This window comes from Meriones unguiculatus, chromosome 4 (assembly GCF_030254825.1).
Source record: "Meriones unguiculatus strain TT.TT164.6M chromosome 4, Bangor_MerUng_6.1, whole genome shotgun sequence".
Classification (NCBI taxonomy): Eukaryota; Metazoa; Chordata; class Mammalia; order Rodentia; family Muridae; genus Meriones; species Meriones unguiculatus.
Window position 1 is genome coordinate 141,635,186 of NC_083352.1, and position 13,535 is coordinate 141,648,720.

Below are 13,535 nucleotides of genomic sequence, written 5' to 3' on the forward strand. Positions count from 1 at the left end.
TCAGGACAGCCCCTGCTCCCTTACTAGGGAGCTCATTTGGAGACTGAGCTGCCATGGGCTACATCTGCGCAGAGGGTCCAGGTTTCAGAACTTTAAGATAAGAGGAAGAAGAAGAAGAGGCAAAGCCAGAAATGAGTATTTGCTTCATTTCTTGTAGACTTCTGAATATGTCAGACAAATCTCCTGTCCTGAACTCCAGCTTTTCTAAACCCAAAAACAGTGCATCAGCAATTGTAGCTCAGGAAAAATATGGGCATATTCACACATGATATTGTCTTCCATGAGTTTTTCAGTATTTTTAATCCAGGGTTTCAAAGGACCAAGCTAACACTCCTTTGTCTCCCAAAACCCATGAGAAATGACAGGTTTTGTGAGAGGGCAGGAGGCGGGAAGCATGTAGGTAATTAAAACACTTACTTCATTAAAAATATAACATCGCTCTAAAAACAGTTAGGCGCCTCTGTCTTTAGAGCTGTACTCTAAAAACCCAACCAATTGCATTTGGATTTCCAGCTGGTGAAAGAAATAGTGATCACGACTCAGATAATTTGGCTTTGTTTCATGACAGTTTCTAGAAGAAGGCGGTTGATGTTCACTTAGGGAAAAAAAAGAAAAGAAAAGAAAAGCACAAATCCCATGTAACAAAAATGAAGAGGGATATATGTGTATATGTGTGATAACAGTTTGATGCTTTGTCCTTAAAGTTTTTTAAATTTTTAAAATTTTAATTCTCACAGTGAAGAAAAATATAGAGTGACAACAAAAAGCCCCATTCCATTTTTTCTCGTTAGCATGACAAGAATAAAAATTGTGACAAAATCCATTGATACTAACATTATTCTCTACTTTTAAATCTTGTTGCCTGAAACTGAGCAGATGACACCTTGAGGAGGGAAAGAAAAGTCAAAGTATGACACCACTCTCATCACAGAACTACAGAAACCAGCGAAAAGAGAAAAAGAATGCTTCCCACTCTCCCCAGAAGACCTGTCTACCATACAGCAACCTGGGGGGAGATACTGCGTCTTGTGTTTTAATGTTGCTATTCAGTGCTTTCCAGGAACCAGGCATATAGATGTCAGCTCATGCATCCTGTTGCCAACAGAATACCTTGGGCTAAAGCCACTAAGAAGTTCCTGGCACTGACAATTCAGTGTTTCACCAGGCACTTGCTGTATGCCAGATATGCATGTTGCTTAGTTAAGACTCACAGCAAAATTTCTTGCCCTTGTAAAATAAGGAATAAGGTTTGGGGGTCACATTAGCAGCTTGCCATTCAGCTCATGTACCAACTAGGGTCTAGATCTTTAGTTTTAATCCTAGGATGCATACCTCCATAACACAGAAACAGCTTCAGAGAGTGCCAAATCTGCACTCTTCCTTTATGAACTCCTACCACTAATGTAGTGACATTGCACCAGAAATTATTTTAATACTCTGACACTACCGATGTTTGGGACCTGTTTTTTTGTTTGTTTGGTTTTGGGGTTTTTGTTTTTTGTTTTTTTTTTGTTTCTGTTTTTTGCTATAAGGAATTGTTCTGTATTATTGTATAGATAATATCAGCCCTACACTCTTCTCTATTAGATGGCAAGGATTCCCATTCTTCACTCATAATAATCAAAATATCTGCAAAAAATATATATCACTCTTCACATTGGAAAAAGCCACACAAAATCAGATAGCTCTGGAGGAGACTTCTACAGCTGCCCTTGACCAAGCACTTTTGAGCAGTTAGGAGCTTAGTTTGAGGAGATAAATTGCTCAAATTTGAGTTATAACACTGCCATTTACTAACCAAGTGGCTGCTTGCTTAACTGTGATTCCTCTTTAACTATAAAAGGGAAATAAAGCCAGTCCATGCCTCATATCAACTGAGGGTTAAACAAGTTTATGTCAGAACAGTCTACTTACTTGTATATGTAGTTGAAATGACAGTTTCGAAATTGACATAGAGAGAGTGACTGTAATACAAGGGTCACTGTGGTCTAAGCACAATGTGAGAAACCTTTTGCAGACATTGCCTAATTTAGTCCTTACATGTCCAGAAGAATCCAAGACCTTTTGTTTGGCAGTTAAGGAAGCTGAAACTCCAGAAAGCTGTCTTTACGGTCTTCCCCAAGTATATAAATGTAGTGCTGAGGTAGGGTTCATCCCTCCGACTCTACAGTCTACACTTCCAGAATATTTGTATTTCACTAGAGGAAAGCCGAGGAGCAGAAAAGTGAGTATAAGGATTTCCACCCAGGACACACACCACTGGGTGCCCTTGCCTTGCTGGTGAGATTCGCACAAGGAAGCCCTCTGTGCTGTTTGTTTATAGTATGTTCCAGATATGACTTCTATTTACCTAGAAATATGAATTATGGGTAAATACTGAAACCATAAGCTTCAAAGATAGACTTAGGTGAGAAAATCCTAAACGTTCTTTCTATGAATTCATTCTACCTTGGATGATTGCCTTGTTTGAATTTCTTAAAGATAGCCAGAGTTTTGTCACCTAATACAGAAACATGCTAGGCCTAGATTTTTATTTGAGTCCTGACAAGCTATATGAGCTTGTCTGTGCCTCAATTTCCTGAACTGTAGAGTGTTTTAATACTTTGAGATTGTGATGAGAATTAAATAAGTTTAATAATCATCAAGGAGTCAGCACATGGCAAACAGTATAAACCCTTATTCAAGGGAATATTTCTAGTTAGAAAGCATGCTGCCATCTCTAGAAAAGACAGTCGTATAAATATGCTTTTTGTATGTGATCATTTACATGTTTTTAAACCATAGGAACAAAATCTTACCTATTTTCTTCTCATGGACTTTCCCATGCCTGTGACTGTCCTCATTTTAGAGATATGGGTCAAAGAAGGCCAGTGTGCTTAAATAAATACCTCAGAACCACACAAAGTCTTAGTGAGCAACACGAGAACACTGGTTCCATCACATAGTGTTGACTTCACTCATGACTGACAGTGAAATCCTGACTCTTCATGAAAGCTAGGGGCTCGGTGAGAACTGTGTATATATCTTGAGCACTTTACCACACTATCTCCTATATACAGAGCAGCAAAGAACCCAATGCTATAGTTCTTTGTGTGCTAAATAGATGGCTTATTAAGGTCACACTTTCTCTAGACCAATTTATGCATAGAGAAGTGTGCAAGTTGTAAAGCATGGAACTTCCTCTGGAGTGGCTAGAGGAATGCTTTTCACTTTTTGGCTGGTGCTTTTCTTTCACAGAGAGGAAATTCACTACAACCTGTGTGCCCAGACTTCAGGAATCACATGTTCAATGGCTCATTTTATTTGTGGCACTGGCATGTTCAGACTCCATCTCTAACAAAGCATCAACTCTTGCTCTACTTTTCTCTTTTACTTAATGCAATGTCAATGCTACTGTAACCTAAAAGGCTGCACCAAAAAATTTGAGTGAGGAAAGAAATGGAAAAAAAAAAGAAGATTCCTAAATCACTTCACATAACAATGGATGTCATGTTATTGCCCTTACTTTTGTTTCCTTTACATACATGTCCCTGTAGGGTACGCACTCAGGTATGTAACACATGTAAAAAAGTAATGTCATATAATCTTTAACATGTGCCCCACAGTTATGACTGTAGATATCCCTTACATATAAACAAACACCTTCCTGAAAATGCTCTTGTGATTTAAAGTAAAGTTATATTTTGGTCACCATGAGTAGTTCTCTCCATTACTAAATTAAAAGGCAAAACGAGTATAACCTGGTATTGTCCACTCCTAATTTTCTCAGCACCCTGACATGTGTCAACAATATTTAGAAGCAAATAACTAATCCCCATGGGCTCATGGTCCCTGCCTATTGTCTCAGGCACTGAGGGATCATAAGGCAGAGCATCTGCTGCTGGATGGAGGATACTTCCCTTTGAGTCAGGAAGATCAGTTATCAGGGTCAACATACATGCTAATTCAGAGTTTGAAGAAAAGCCAGGAATATCAGTGTACTTGAGTCTGCTCATCATAGACTTAATCTTAGTTCTTCATAGAGCTACTTTATAGAACTTCATAGAGATACTCACTGCCTGTGTGCAAAGCTCAGTAGCTTATCCAATGTGCACTTACCATTTATTTAGTCTGCAATGTGCACTTACCATTTATTTAGTAAGTCAGGAAAGACTTGACTCTTCAGACTCTTTGTTATGAGATATATATCGCTACAGGCCTAAATGAAATTCCAACTCAATGGTTTGGGGAAATTCCCTGGCAACTTGCTCAATGCACTTAACAGTTTCCTACTGCAAACAAACTCAATATGCAGCAACTGTATTTAAGCCCCTGGAATCTAACCTACTTCCCAAACCCCCTGCCTCAACACCTTAAGGAGATGCCTTAACGTTTTTAGTGTCACAAAGGCACTACCCATTGGCAGCACTTGACTCTTTTATCAAAAATTGAACATCAGTTCATAGCATGTGCTATATATACCTTGGTTGTTCAGCAGAGTAAATGTGATACAACCACTATGAAACTGACTGCTCCATTTTATACATTAAAGTAAGTACCAGGAAAGAAGCACCAATAAAAATCAAAATTCCCTTTTTCAGAAGCAACAGTAATTATTTTATTAGGGTTCAACAGGGGGTTCTTTAATGCCTTGCAATGAGACAGGCTGTAGCTCAGAGGACAGCCAGGAGGCAGGAAAACCAAGAGTGAAGACCCATGAGCCCAGAGGCCTCCAGCAGAGCTGTACAGCTAGCCTGAGAGGAAGCAGGAATCAGCTTCTCCATCACTGGTGCTTTCTGCCTATAACAAGGGAGAAAGTGGAATTGCAGAGCACACCAGGAGGGCCACCAGAATGAATAGTTGCCCTCTCCTAATTACCAGTCCCTAAAATGTCTCTGAAGGGGAAAAAACAAAAAAACAAAACACTACCAATTCTCCCTGTCTGGTTTACAGATGATCGTTTTCCCTTCTGAGAGCCAATGCTGGTCCTGTTAACATTTTCCTTTCAGTCAAGTCAGGAAAATTCAAGATGTACTTTCCATGCTCAGACAATAGAAGGCTGTGATTCTCTTTTATCCCACTCTGATTTATGGAAAGCAAACAACACCCAGTATGCCTTTAAAAAAAAAAAAAAACAGAGCAATTGTTTTGTTTCATTGTGTTCCAAAAAGGTGTATTGAAGCGTCACAGCTAAGTCCTGGAAGCAGCTGTCTCCCTTCCCTATAATCTCCATCCTTCACGGAGCATTCCTCAGTCCCCATTCTGGGGACAGATGTGCAGCACAGCCATCTCACGCGCCATCGTCCAGCACCACCCAGCCACAGCTTCCCTGATGTCAGTGCAGAAGCTCCTGATGACAAAGAGATGTTGCTGTATGATTTTTCCCCTTCTGTTCTTTCTCCCCACCCTCTCCCCACCCCCTTTTTATTTCTGCCTTGGCATAAAATGGTCAAATGATGTTCTACTGCAGAATTCAATTTCACAGTTCAGTTAGGTCCTTGATTACACTGCCAAATTCAGATTAATGTGCATTTAACTAACATGGATCAGGGGAATTCTGGCTGACAGCCAGCTGTAATCGGGGCAATTGATAGCGGTGAGGAGTTTTATGCCCTGTCCACCGCAGTGCACCACTGCTGAAATTGATTGATTAAATGAATTCATTGCTATAATTACTTATAATGTTGATACATCACAAGCCTGTACCTAACCCTATCTTTGGAGACAGTGCACTTATTGTAGAAGGGCATTCTGGCTGAACTGTTGGCTGGGAATTATTTATTCACACATAATAAGCTTCCTCATCCCCTTCACATTTTGAAGACATGAAAATGCACATTTAAGAATTAATTTATATGGTATACTAAAAAGTCTCATGAAATTAAAAACCAAGTGTATGTTGTTAACCACCCAAAAAAGGAAGGAAAGCATGATTCTTTGTTTATCTGTCTGTATTTTAGATTCCTGCCGAAAGAATTTCTTCTTCAATTGTAGCCGGTGTATAAAGATCATTAGTGGCCATCTCACAGTGAAGCTGTTTTGACAGTTCTGGATGGTAATTTGCAAAACAATCGATCTAGAGTTCTTTTATTACATTGCACCATATGGGAATCCCATTTAGAGTTTGTGGAAGAGAAGTCATTCCTATAGAATTACTTGTTCACAAAGCACATGACTGCTTTCCCTGGTGGAATGAAGACAGTCTTCGTGGTGTTTCTGTTGTTTGCTCTCCTACATTACAGCTTTCTGCTCCTGTTCAGCCCTTGCACTGGGGTCTGTGGGGGCAAACTGCATCAGCTCCTTCTTTGGAAATGGTTTAGAGGATGGGTTCTGGAAGATATATTGGCTCACTTAGTAAGTACCATCCCTTTTGATGGTCTAACTCAACTGCCCTGTGGTTTTACTAAATGAGTAGCTTCTACATCCCTTCACAAATACTAGAGACAGGCTTGATCATATAAATGCCATGCTACTCCTTTTCTTCTGGAATATGTTTGTAAGTTACATGAAGAAAATGTTTTACAGTTCAAGCTTGACTCCTCTGCATGAACAAATGCATATAAAATTGTACATAGGCAGATGCACCTGTTTCACCACTCCCAAACAAAATACCATGAGAGAGACAGGTTATAAGAATGAGCACAAATGTCAAGAGTGTGTAAAAGGGGAGGCAGTCACCCCACAGAAAGGCAACTAGGCTTCTCTTTATAAAAGGTCATACAGATGAAAGCTGGGGCATCATCGTCCCTGAATCCAAAGTTGGTTTTGACCAAAGCAAAACTGAAAATAACAAGTTGTGTACATAGATGATCAATTCATTTTCTAAGATAACCACTTTTGTATATTTAAAAGAATTATCTAAGTTAGCACTGTTAAAAATAAAAATACAACCCTAGCATCTCTTTCATCCCATTCCTATAGGCCTTATCATTCATTATTTTCTGGTCCAATTCTTCCATTTTGTTCCAGACTACTCAGATATGTAAGGTTCCAGGTAAACACTATGACATTCCTTATTTCTGGCATTGTTAGCTCACATACTGCCCTCCTCTATCTACTCCCCATCCCCCATCACTGAAGACTGTCTCAGTGAACTTATGTAGGACCCATGACAAATGACTCAAAGAAAGTTAATACTGTCATTTTACTGTCTTGGTAGCTTTAAGCCTTTTGTCTAACCTACTTCAACCTACCATGCCTCAGTCTTCTTATAAAATACAACAATTATAGATTTTACTATTTAAAGTGAGGTTGAAATGCCATGATGTACATAGAGTACTCAAAATAGTCCTTGATACATGGAAATCACTCAACAAATGCTATCATAAGTGTTTATTTTTCCTGAAAGAACTGACTTTTAATAGAGTAGTCCCTTAGGGAGGGAGCCCAACTTTGGTCCCAGGAAAATGTCAGAGCATTTTAATCACAAGAAAGAGTTCCAGCTTTGATTATACAGATCAGATAGGTGACAAGTAATGATGGTAATGTCACAGCAGGCAAGAAATCAAGTCTGGTAACATTGTTCTAGGGGTCTGGGACATCCAGAAGCCTCCTTCTGTGAATACAGGATGAACCTTAGCAAAAGCAACAGGCCTTGTGATCCTCTTGGAGTGCAGGGCCATTGGCCTGAGTTCTTGAGGGATATTTTTTCCCAAGCCTCAATTTTATAGAAAACAAAACAGAATTAAAAGGAATGATGCCTTTCCCAAAGGCATGAGCCAGTAACATGCTCCATTGCTGCAGTTGGATAAGATCAAAGTGAAGGCTGCAGTTCAGTGACCCCATGACCCCAGGAGGATCACTCCTGCACTTCTTTCTCCTTTGGAAATCCTGATTGCCTGCTATCATCCCTTTGAATGGATGAATAAAGGTTCCAAGGAGAGACCACATGTTCACTTGCCTGAAGCAGACAGTTAATTTTTCTGAGTCACTTAGTTTGGTTCTAAAATTGTCTCTTGTGATTGTGGTTGTTCCACGTGGCATTTTTAAGAGTCTTCCCCCATTAAGACCGGCAGTCCTGAAAGACAATTGCATCTTCTTCTTTTTTTTTATGTCTTATGTTTTTTTTTTACATTTTTTCTTTATTAATTATACTTTATTCACTTTGTATCCCCCCTGTGGTTCCCTCCCTCCTCCAATCCCAATTCCTCCCTTCCTACACCCTCTGCATACATGCCCCTCCCCAAGTCCACTGGTAGGAGAGGACTTCTTTTCTTTCCTTCTGATTCTAGTCAATTAGGTCTCATCAGGAGTGGCTGCATTGTCTTCTTCTGTGGCCTGGTAATGCTGCTTCCCCCTCAGGGAGAGGTAATTAAAGAGCAGGCCAATAAGTTCATGTCAGAGACAGTCCCTGTTCTTATTACAATGGAACCCATTGGATACTGAACTGCCATGGGCTACATCTGTGCAGGGGTCTTAGGTTATCTCCATGCATAGTCCTTGGTTGCATCTTCTTATCTAAAGTACCTAATTTCAAAGATGTCAAACACTCAGAAAACAATTCTCTTTTATCTGTGAGGGGAAATTGACCCCTTCATGCAGGAAGGTTCTTCTTTCTTTTTTATGCCATAAGCTAAGAGCCAATCCTAATAATACTGCTGACAGTTGATAGAGGAGAAAAGTCCCCTAATGCAGTGTGAAGTAGTGTTTGTGACTCTTATTGGCTGGAACTTTTCTATTTGTAATACAGAGGGGAGACAGATGCAATTTTGTTCTAACTGTGAGAGAAAAGAATCTACTCACGACTCTGGAAAGTGATAACATTTGAGGCTCCCAAGACCCACTTTAAAATACGAAAGTTTAAGACCTCACTTGGCCTTCTATTGGCCTTGTTGTTGAGCCTGCCTAATGCAAAGCAATATTCCAATTGTTTAAATTACAGTGATGTTCTTCTATCCCACTCCAATTACACACACATAACACACAGACACACACATACACACACAGCCTTAGAGACCAGCCTGTTTTCTAATAGAGAAGATTAACTATAACACATGTTCAACATATTATCTTATTGTTTTCAGAACTTAATATTCAGAAACCTATATAACATTGACATGTTCTACATCTGTAAATGATAGCTAGTTTTGTTGTTCTTAAAGTTATTTTCTTTTATATTACCATTATTATACTAAGTACCTTATAAAATTATAACAGTACATAAAGTTTACTGGCCCATCACCATTCAAATCTTTTTCTAGTTAGAGTCTTTCAGATGCCTTTTGTGGTAGACTCCTGTCATACGTTCAATGCACATCCCATTTGTCTTTCTAAATGAGGATTGATCATCTTTGCCCGTGTCCGCTTTCTTGATTATCTTCTTTAGGTGTGTAGATTTCATTATGTTTATCATATCTAGCAGTGTTTCAAAGCAGACACTAAGACTCATAACCAAACCCTCGGCAGAGTGCAGGGAATCATATGAAAGAAGGGGAATTAGTATGATATGGAAAGGATAGGAGCTCTACAAGGACCAAATATATCTGGGCACAGGGTCTTTTCTGAGACTGACACTCAACCAAGGACCATCTATGGATATAACCTAGAACTTCTGCTCGGATGTGGCCCGTGGTAGCTCAGTAACCAAGTAGTTTTCCAAAGTAAGGGGAACAAAGACTATTTCTAACAGGATCTCAAGGGCAGGCTCTTTCTTTGAACTCCCCCTCCCAAGGGAAGGAGCAGTCCTGTTAGGCCACAGAGGAGGATTTTGCAGCCAGCCCTGAAGATACCTGATAAAACAGGGTCAAATGAAAGGGGGAGGAGGTCCTCCCCTATCAGTGGATGTGGAAAGAGGCAGGGAAGAGACCAGGGAGGGAGTGTGTGGAGGGAGCGGGATACAGCTGGGACACAGAGTTAACAAAATGTAACTAAAAAGAAAAATTAAATTAAAAAAAAAAGAAAAAAATCCTTTTCTTTCTACACTTTCTGAGTTTCCTATAATCTAAGGAACGAGATGTTAATATTTTTGCCATTATTTCATTTTACAAATGAGAAAATTGAAGCTCAGAGATGCTGAAGATTTTGACTGAAGCTATCATAGTCAGGCTATGCCCAAGTATTTTCCTCTCCATGAAAGGCATAACTCTGGCTTAAGGAATACCCACTCCCTATTCCAAGGCCCTCTGAGTGGTAGATCCATTTGAATGGAGTGTGGTGTCCCTGAAGCTAGAACCTCTGACTTTTACATGTATTACAGGATGTCACCATCATCAGAGCCCAAAACAGTGCAGAATACCAAAAATGGTGGTACAGCAACTGTTTTGGGGAGATCACTATACATAGTCCTTGCTCCCTTGCATGCTGGAATGGACTTCCTTATATGCAGTGCATAGAAGTCATTGACACCTAAATTGTTGACACCTGCATGTTTCCACAACCTTGCCTCATTCATAAGATGATAGGCCCATCCCACTTCACTTTCAAGGGATGTTCAGCACTACTCATTTATTCTTTCATAAAATACTTTTCAGCCTCAACTCCAAATTCCTGTGCTGCCTTCACATTTCCTTCTTACATCACTGACAACTACTTCTCTGTCCATTTTTGCAGAGTCCTTCTGCTCTTTCTGATATTGTAAATGTATAGATGTTGGATTCCTTGCACCATGTTACAAATTCAGCATCATGGCTTTAATACAAGTAAGCCCTACTGGTTCTCATGTTCATGTTTTTACCCTCAATTTATCCTTCAACTTAAAGACTGTCTAGGTCATTTAGGTGATATATCAACTGATAACCCTTTGAACATAATGTAGTTGTATCAAAATTCATAAAATTTCTTTATGAATGAGTTATCTATTGCTGTTTAACAACTTATCCCAGAATCTCATGGTTTAAAACAACATGGTTTAAAAAAACATTTATCATCTTGCACAAATCTTGGGTCAGATTTCTCCTTGTATTAGCTATCAATTGCTCTGTCACAAACTATCTCACAAAGCAAAAGTATTGCTGCTCAACACATTGTATCCTAGATGTAAAACAAACATTAACTATTTCACTAATTCTGAATATCAATTATTTGGTGAGCCTTAGATGGTCGGTTCTGTCTTGGCATCTCTCATAAGGTCGCACTCAAAGGATCATCTGTGGGCTGTACATACGCTTCAGACAGCACTTTCACTGTATTTTATAGCCTTCAAGCTCAGTTATGGCAGGAAGCCTTAATTCTTGATGCATGGTTTTCTCTGAAGGATTCCTAATGCTCACATGACATAGCAACTGAAGAAGGGCAAAACAAACGATTTCAGTGAAAAGAAATTGCACCACAAACCTGGGACCATTAAAATGGACACAGCAATTTGTGGGCTTCCTTGCTCTTCCTTGTTCAGCTTGCCCCACCATCTACTCCACCACCAAGTTCTCTCAACCCTCCTCCTCAAAGTCAGACTGAAAAGAGGTTTTCTGGGATCCCATTGAAAATTGGCCAATGCCAAATATTTTTTTCTCATGAATATCTGAAATTCTTTACTCGCAATTTTAGTTGGTGAAAATGTCAGAGTTTTATTTAATCTCCACATTGACGCAAAAGCTACTTAACACCAAGAGCCGTGTTTTACCTTTTATAGGTATAAGTGTTGTGTTGTGTGTAAGAATGCTACATACCACCTTTGAGGAGATAAGTTAGAAGCATGGAGAAATTCTTCCTACTGCTGATATTTCTCCCAAATGCTGGCTGAGAACCAATGACCTTCATCATAGGGGTCTCTCCTTCAAAGTTAGGCATAAACAAAAAGTATGTCTTGAATAAGGTCCATATGAACCAAATAAGCCCATGGTTGGCAATAGGGGTAGGGAGCATGGGTGTGGGAGGCTCTTTTCTGGATATAGCTGGCATTGGAGCTGCCAACGCAGATCCTGTCAGCACTGTTTCTTTTCTTTCTTCTGCCAGCCATGGGCTTCAGCTTCAGATCTGGTGAATACTGCCCATCTATGTCTGTCTTCCCAGGTGGATTATGATCGAGCACAGATCGTCTTCAGTCCTCCACTGTCAGGGTCCGACACCTACCCCAGAGGCCCTGCCAAACTACCTCAAAGTCAGAGCAAAGCAGGCTACTCTTCAAGCAGCCAGCAGTATCCTTCTGGGTACCACAAAGCAACCTTGTACCACCATCCTTCCCTGCAAACCAGTTCTCAGTACATCTCCACCGCTTCTTACTTGAGCTCTCTCAGCATCTCCTCAAGCACCTATCCTCCACCTAGCTGGGGCTCCTCCTCAGACCAGCAGCCCTCTCGGGTATCCCATGAACAGTTCCGAGCTGCCCTGCAACTAGTGGTAAGCCCAGGAGACCCCAGGGAATACTTGGATAACTTTATAAAAATTGGAGAAGGATCGACAGGCATTGTGTGCATTGCAACTGAGAAGCACACAGGCAAGCAGGTGGCAGTGAAGAAAATGGACCTCCGAAAACAACAGAGACGAGAACTCCTTTTTAATGAGGTAAGTGTTGGGTTTGAATTGCCTCTTTTTCATGTCGATATAACATTTATCTCCTATTTCAGAAACAATGTATATAGGTGCTGGGAAGAAAATTCTATTAGTAAAGTGCTTGCTGTGCAAGCATAAAGGCCTAAGTTCCATCCCTAGAACCCAAGTAAAACAACAACAACAAAGTGGTATGGTCATGTGTGCTCATAATCCCAAGGACTGGAAGATCTCCTGTTTTGTGCGTGTTCTAATCTAGTGCTTTCTCATCAGACAGCCTAGACTATTTGTTGAACCTCTGGCTAAGGAGAGCTCCTGCTCAAAAACAAAACAAAAAACAAACAACAAACAAAACAGAAAAACAATGACATTCCTGAGAAATGACACTCAAAGTTATCCTTTATCATCCATAAACCTTCCCATACCCAAGTACACACGCACATACACACACACACACACATGTACACATGCAAACTATAAAAATATTATAATGTTTTCAGACATAGACTGTCACTGAAATAGAAAGGCAAAACCAACATTCCCCTGTAATTCTTCCTCTAGCCTTGCTCTATGTACGCATGGCTGTTCCTCTTATAAAGTACTCCATTTTTCTCAACCACTGTACTTAACACCAGCCTAGCTTAGCAACAGCCCTCTGAGGTAGAAAAGTGTTACCATTTGAGAGACAAAGCAACTCAAATTGGTTAAATAACTAGCCCATGATTAGAGGGCTAGTGGACTGTAAAGCCAGGGGTTGAGGCCTGTCCAGCAGATTCCAGAACTCAGCCTGGATCTGTGGATATGTGCACTACTCAGTATCTCTAGAGCATCTGTTCTACATTCTGTGCCAACACTAAACTCTATACTTCTTCATGTTCTCCCAGGAGGTCCTACAGAAACTGAAGCACCTCCTAAGAACCATGCATGGAGGGGACCTAGATCCCCTGCTCAAAAGCAGCTTATAGGCAGCTCAGTCTCCATATGGGTTCCCTAGTAAGGAGACATGTCTGACATGGACATGGAAGTGCTCTTTGAGCACTTCCCCCTGGCAGGGTGGCCTTACCAGGCCACAGAGGAAGAGGATCCAAGACTCTGATGAGACTTGATAGGCAAGGATCAGATGGTAGAGGAGG

The 13,535-nt window shown here is 40.3% G+C and overlaps 1 protein-coding gene across 4 annotated transcripts in view; it reads left to right on the forward strand.

The window, feature by feature from the left end:
- Positions 1-13,535, forward strand: part of Pak5 (p21 (RAC1) activated kinase 5) — a 356,591-nt gene that overhangs the window by 320,537 nt on the left and 22,519 nt on the right. For all 4 annotated transcript variants that reach the window (XM_060383201.1, XM_060383204.1, XM_060383202.1 and 1 more), the window contains one exon: positions 11,926-12,417. In XM_060383201.1, the coding sequence (XP_060239184.1) occupies positions 11,926-12,417 (492 nt within the window). The remainder of the gene's footprint in view (positions 1-11,925; positions 12,418-13,535) is intronic.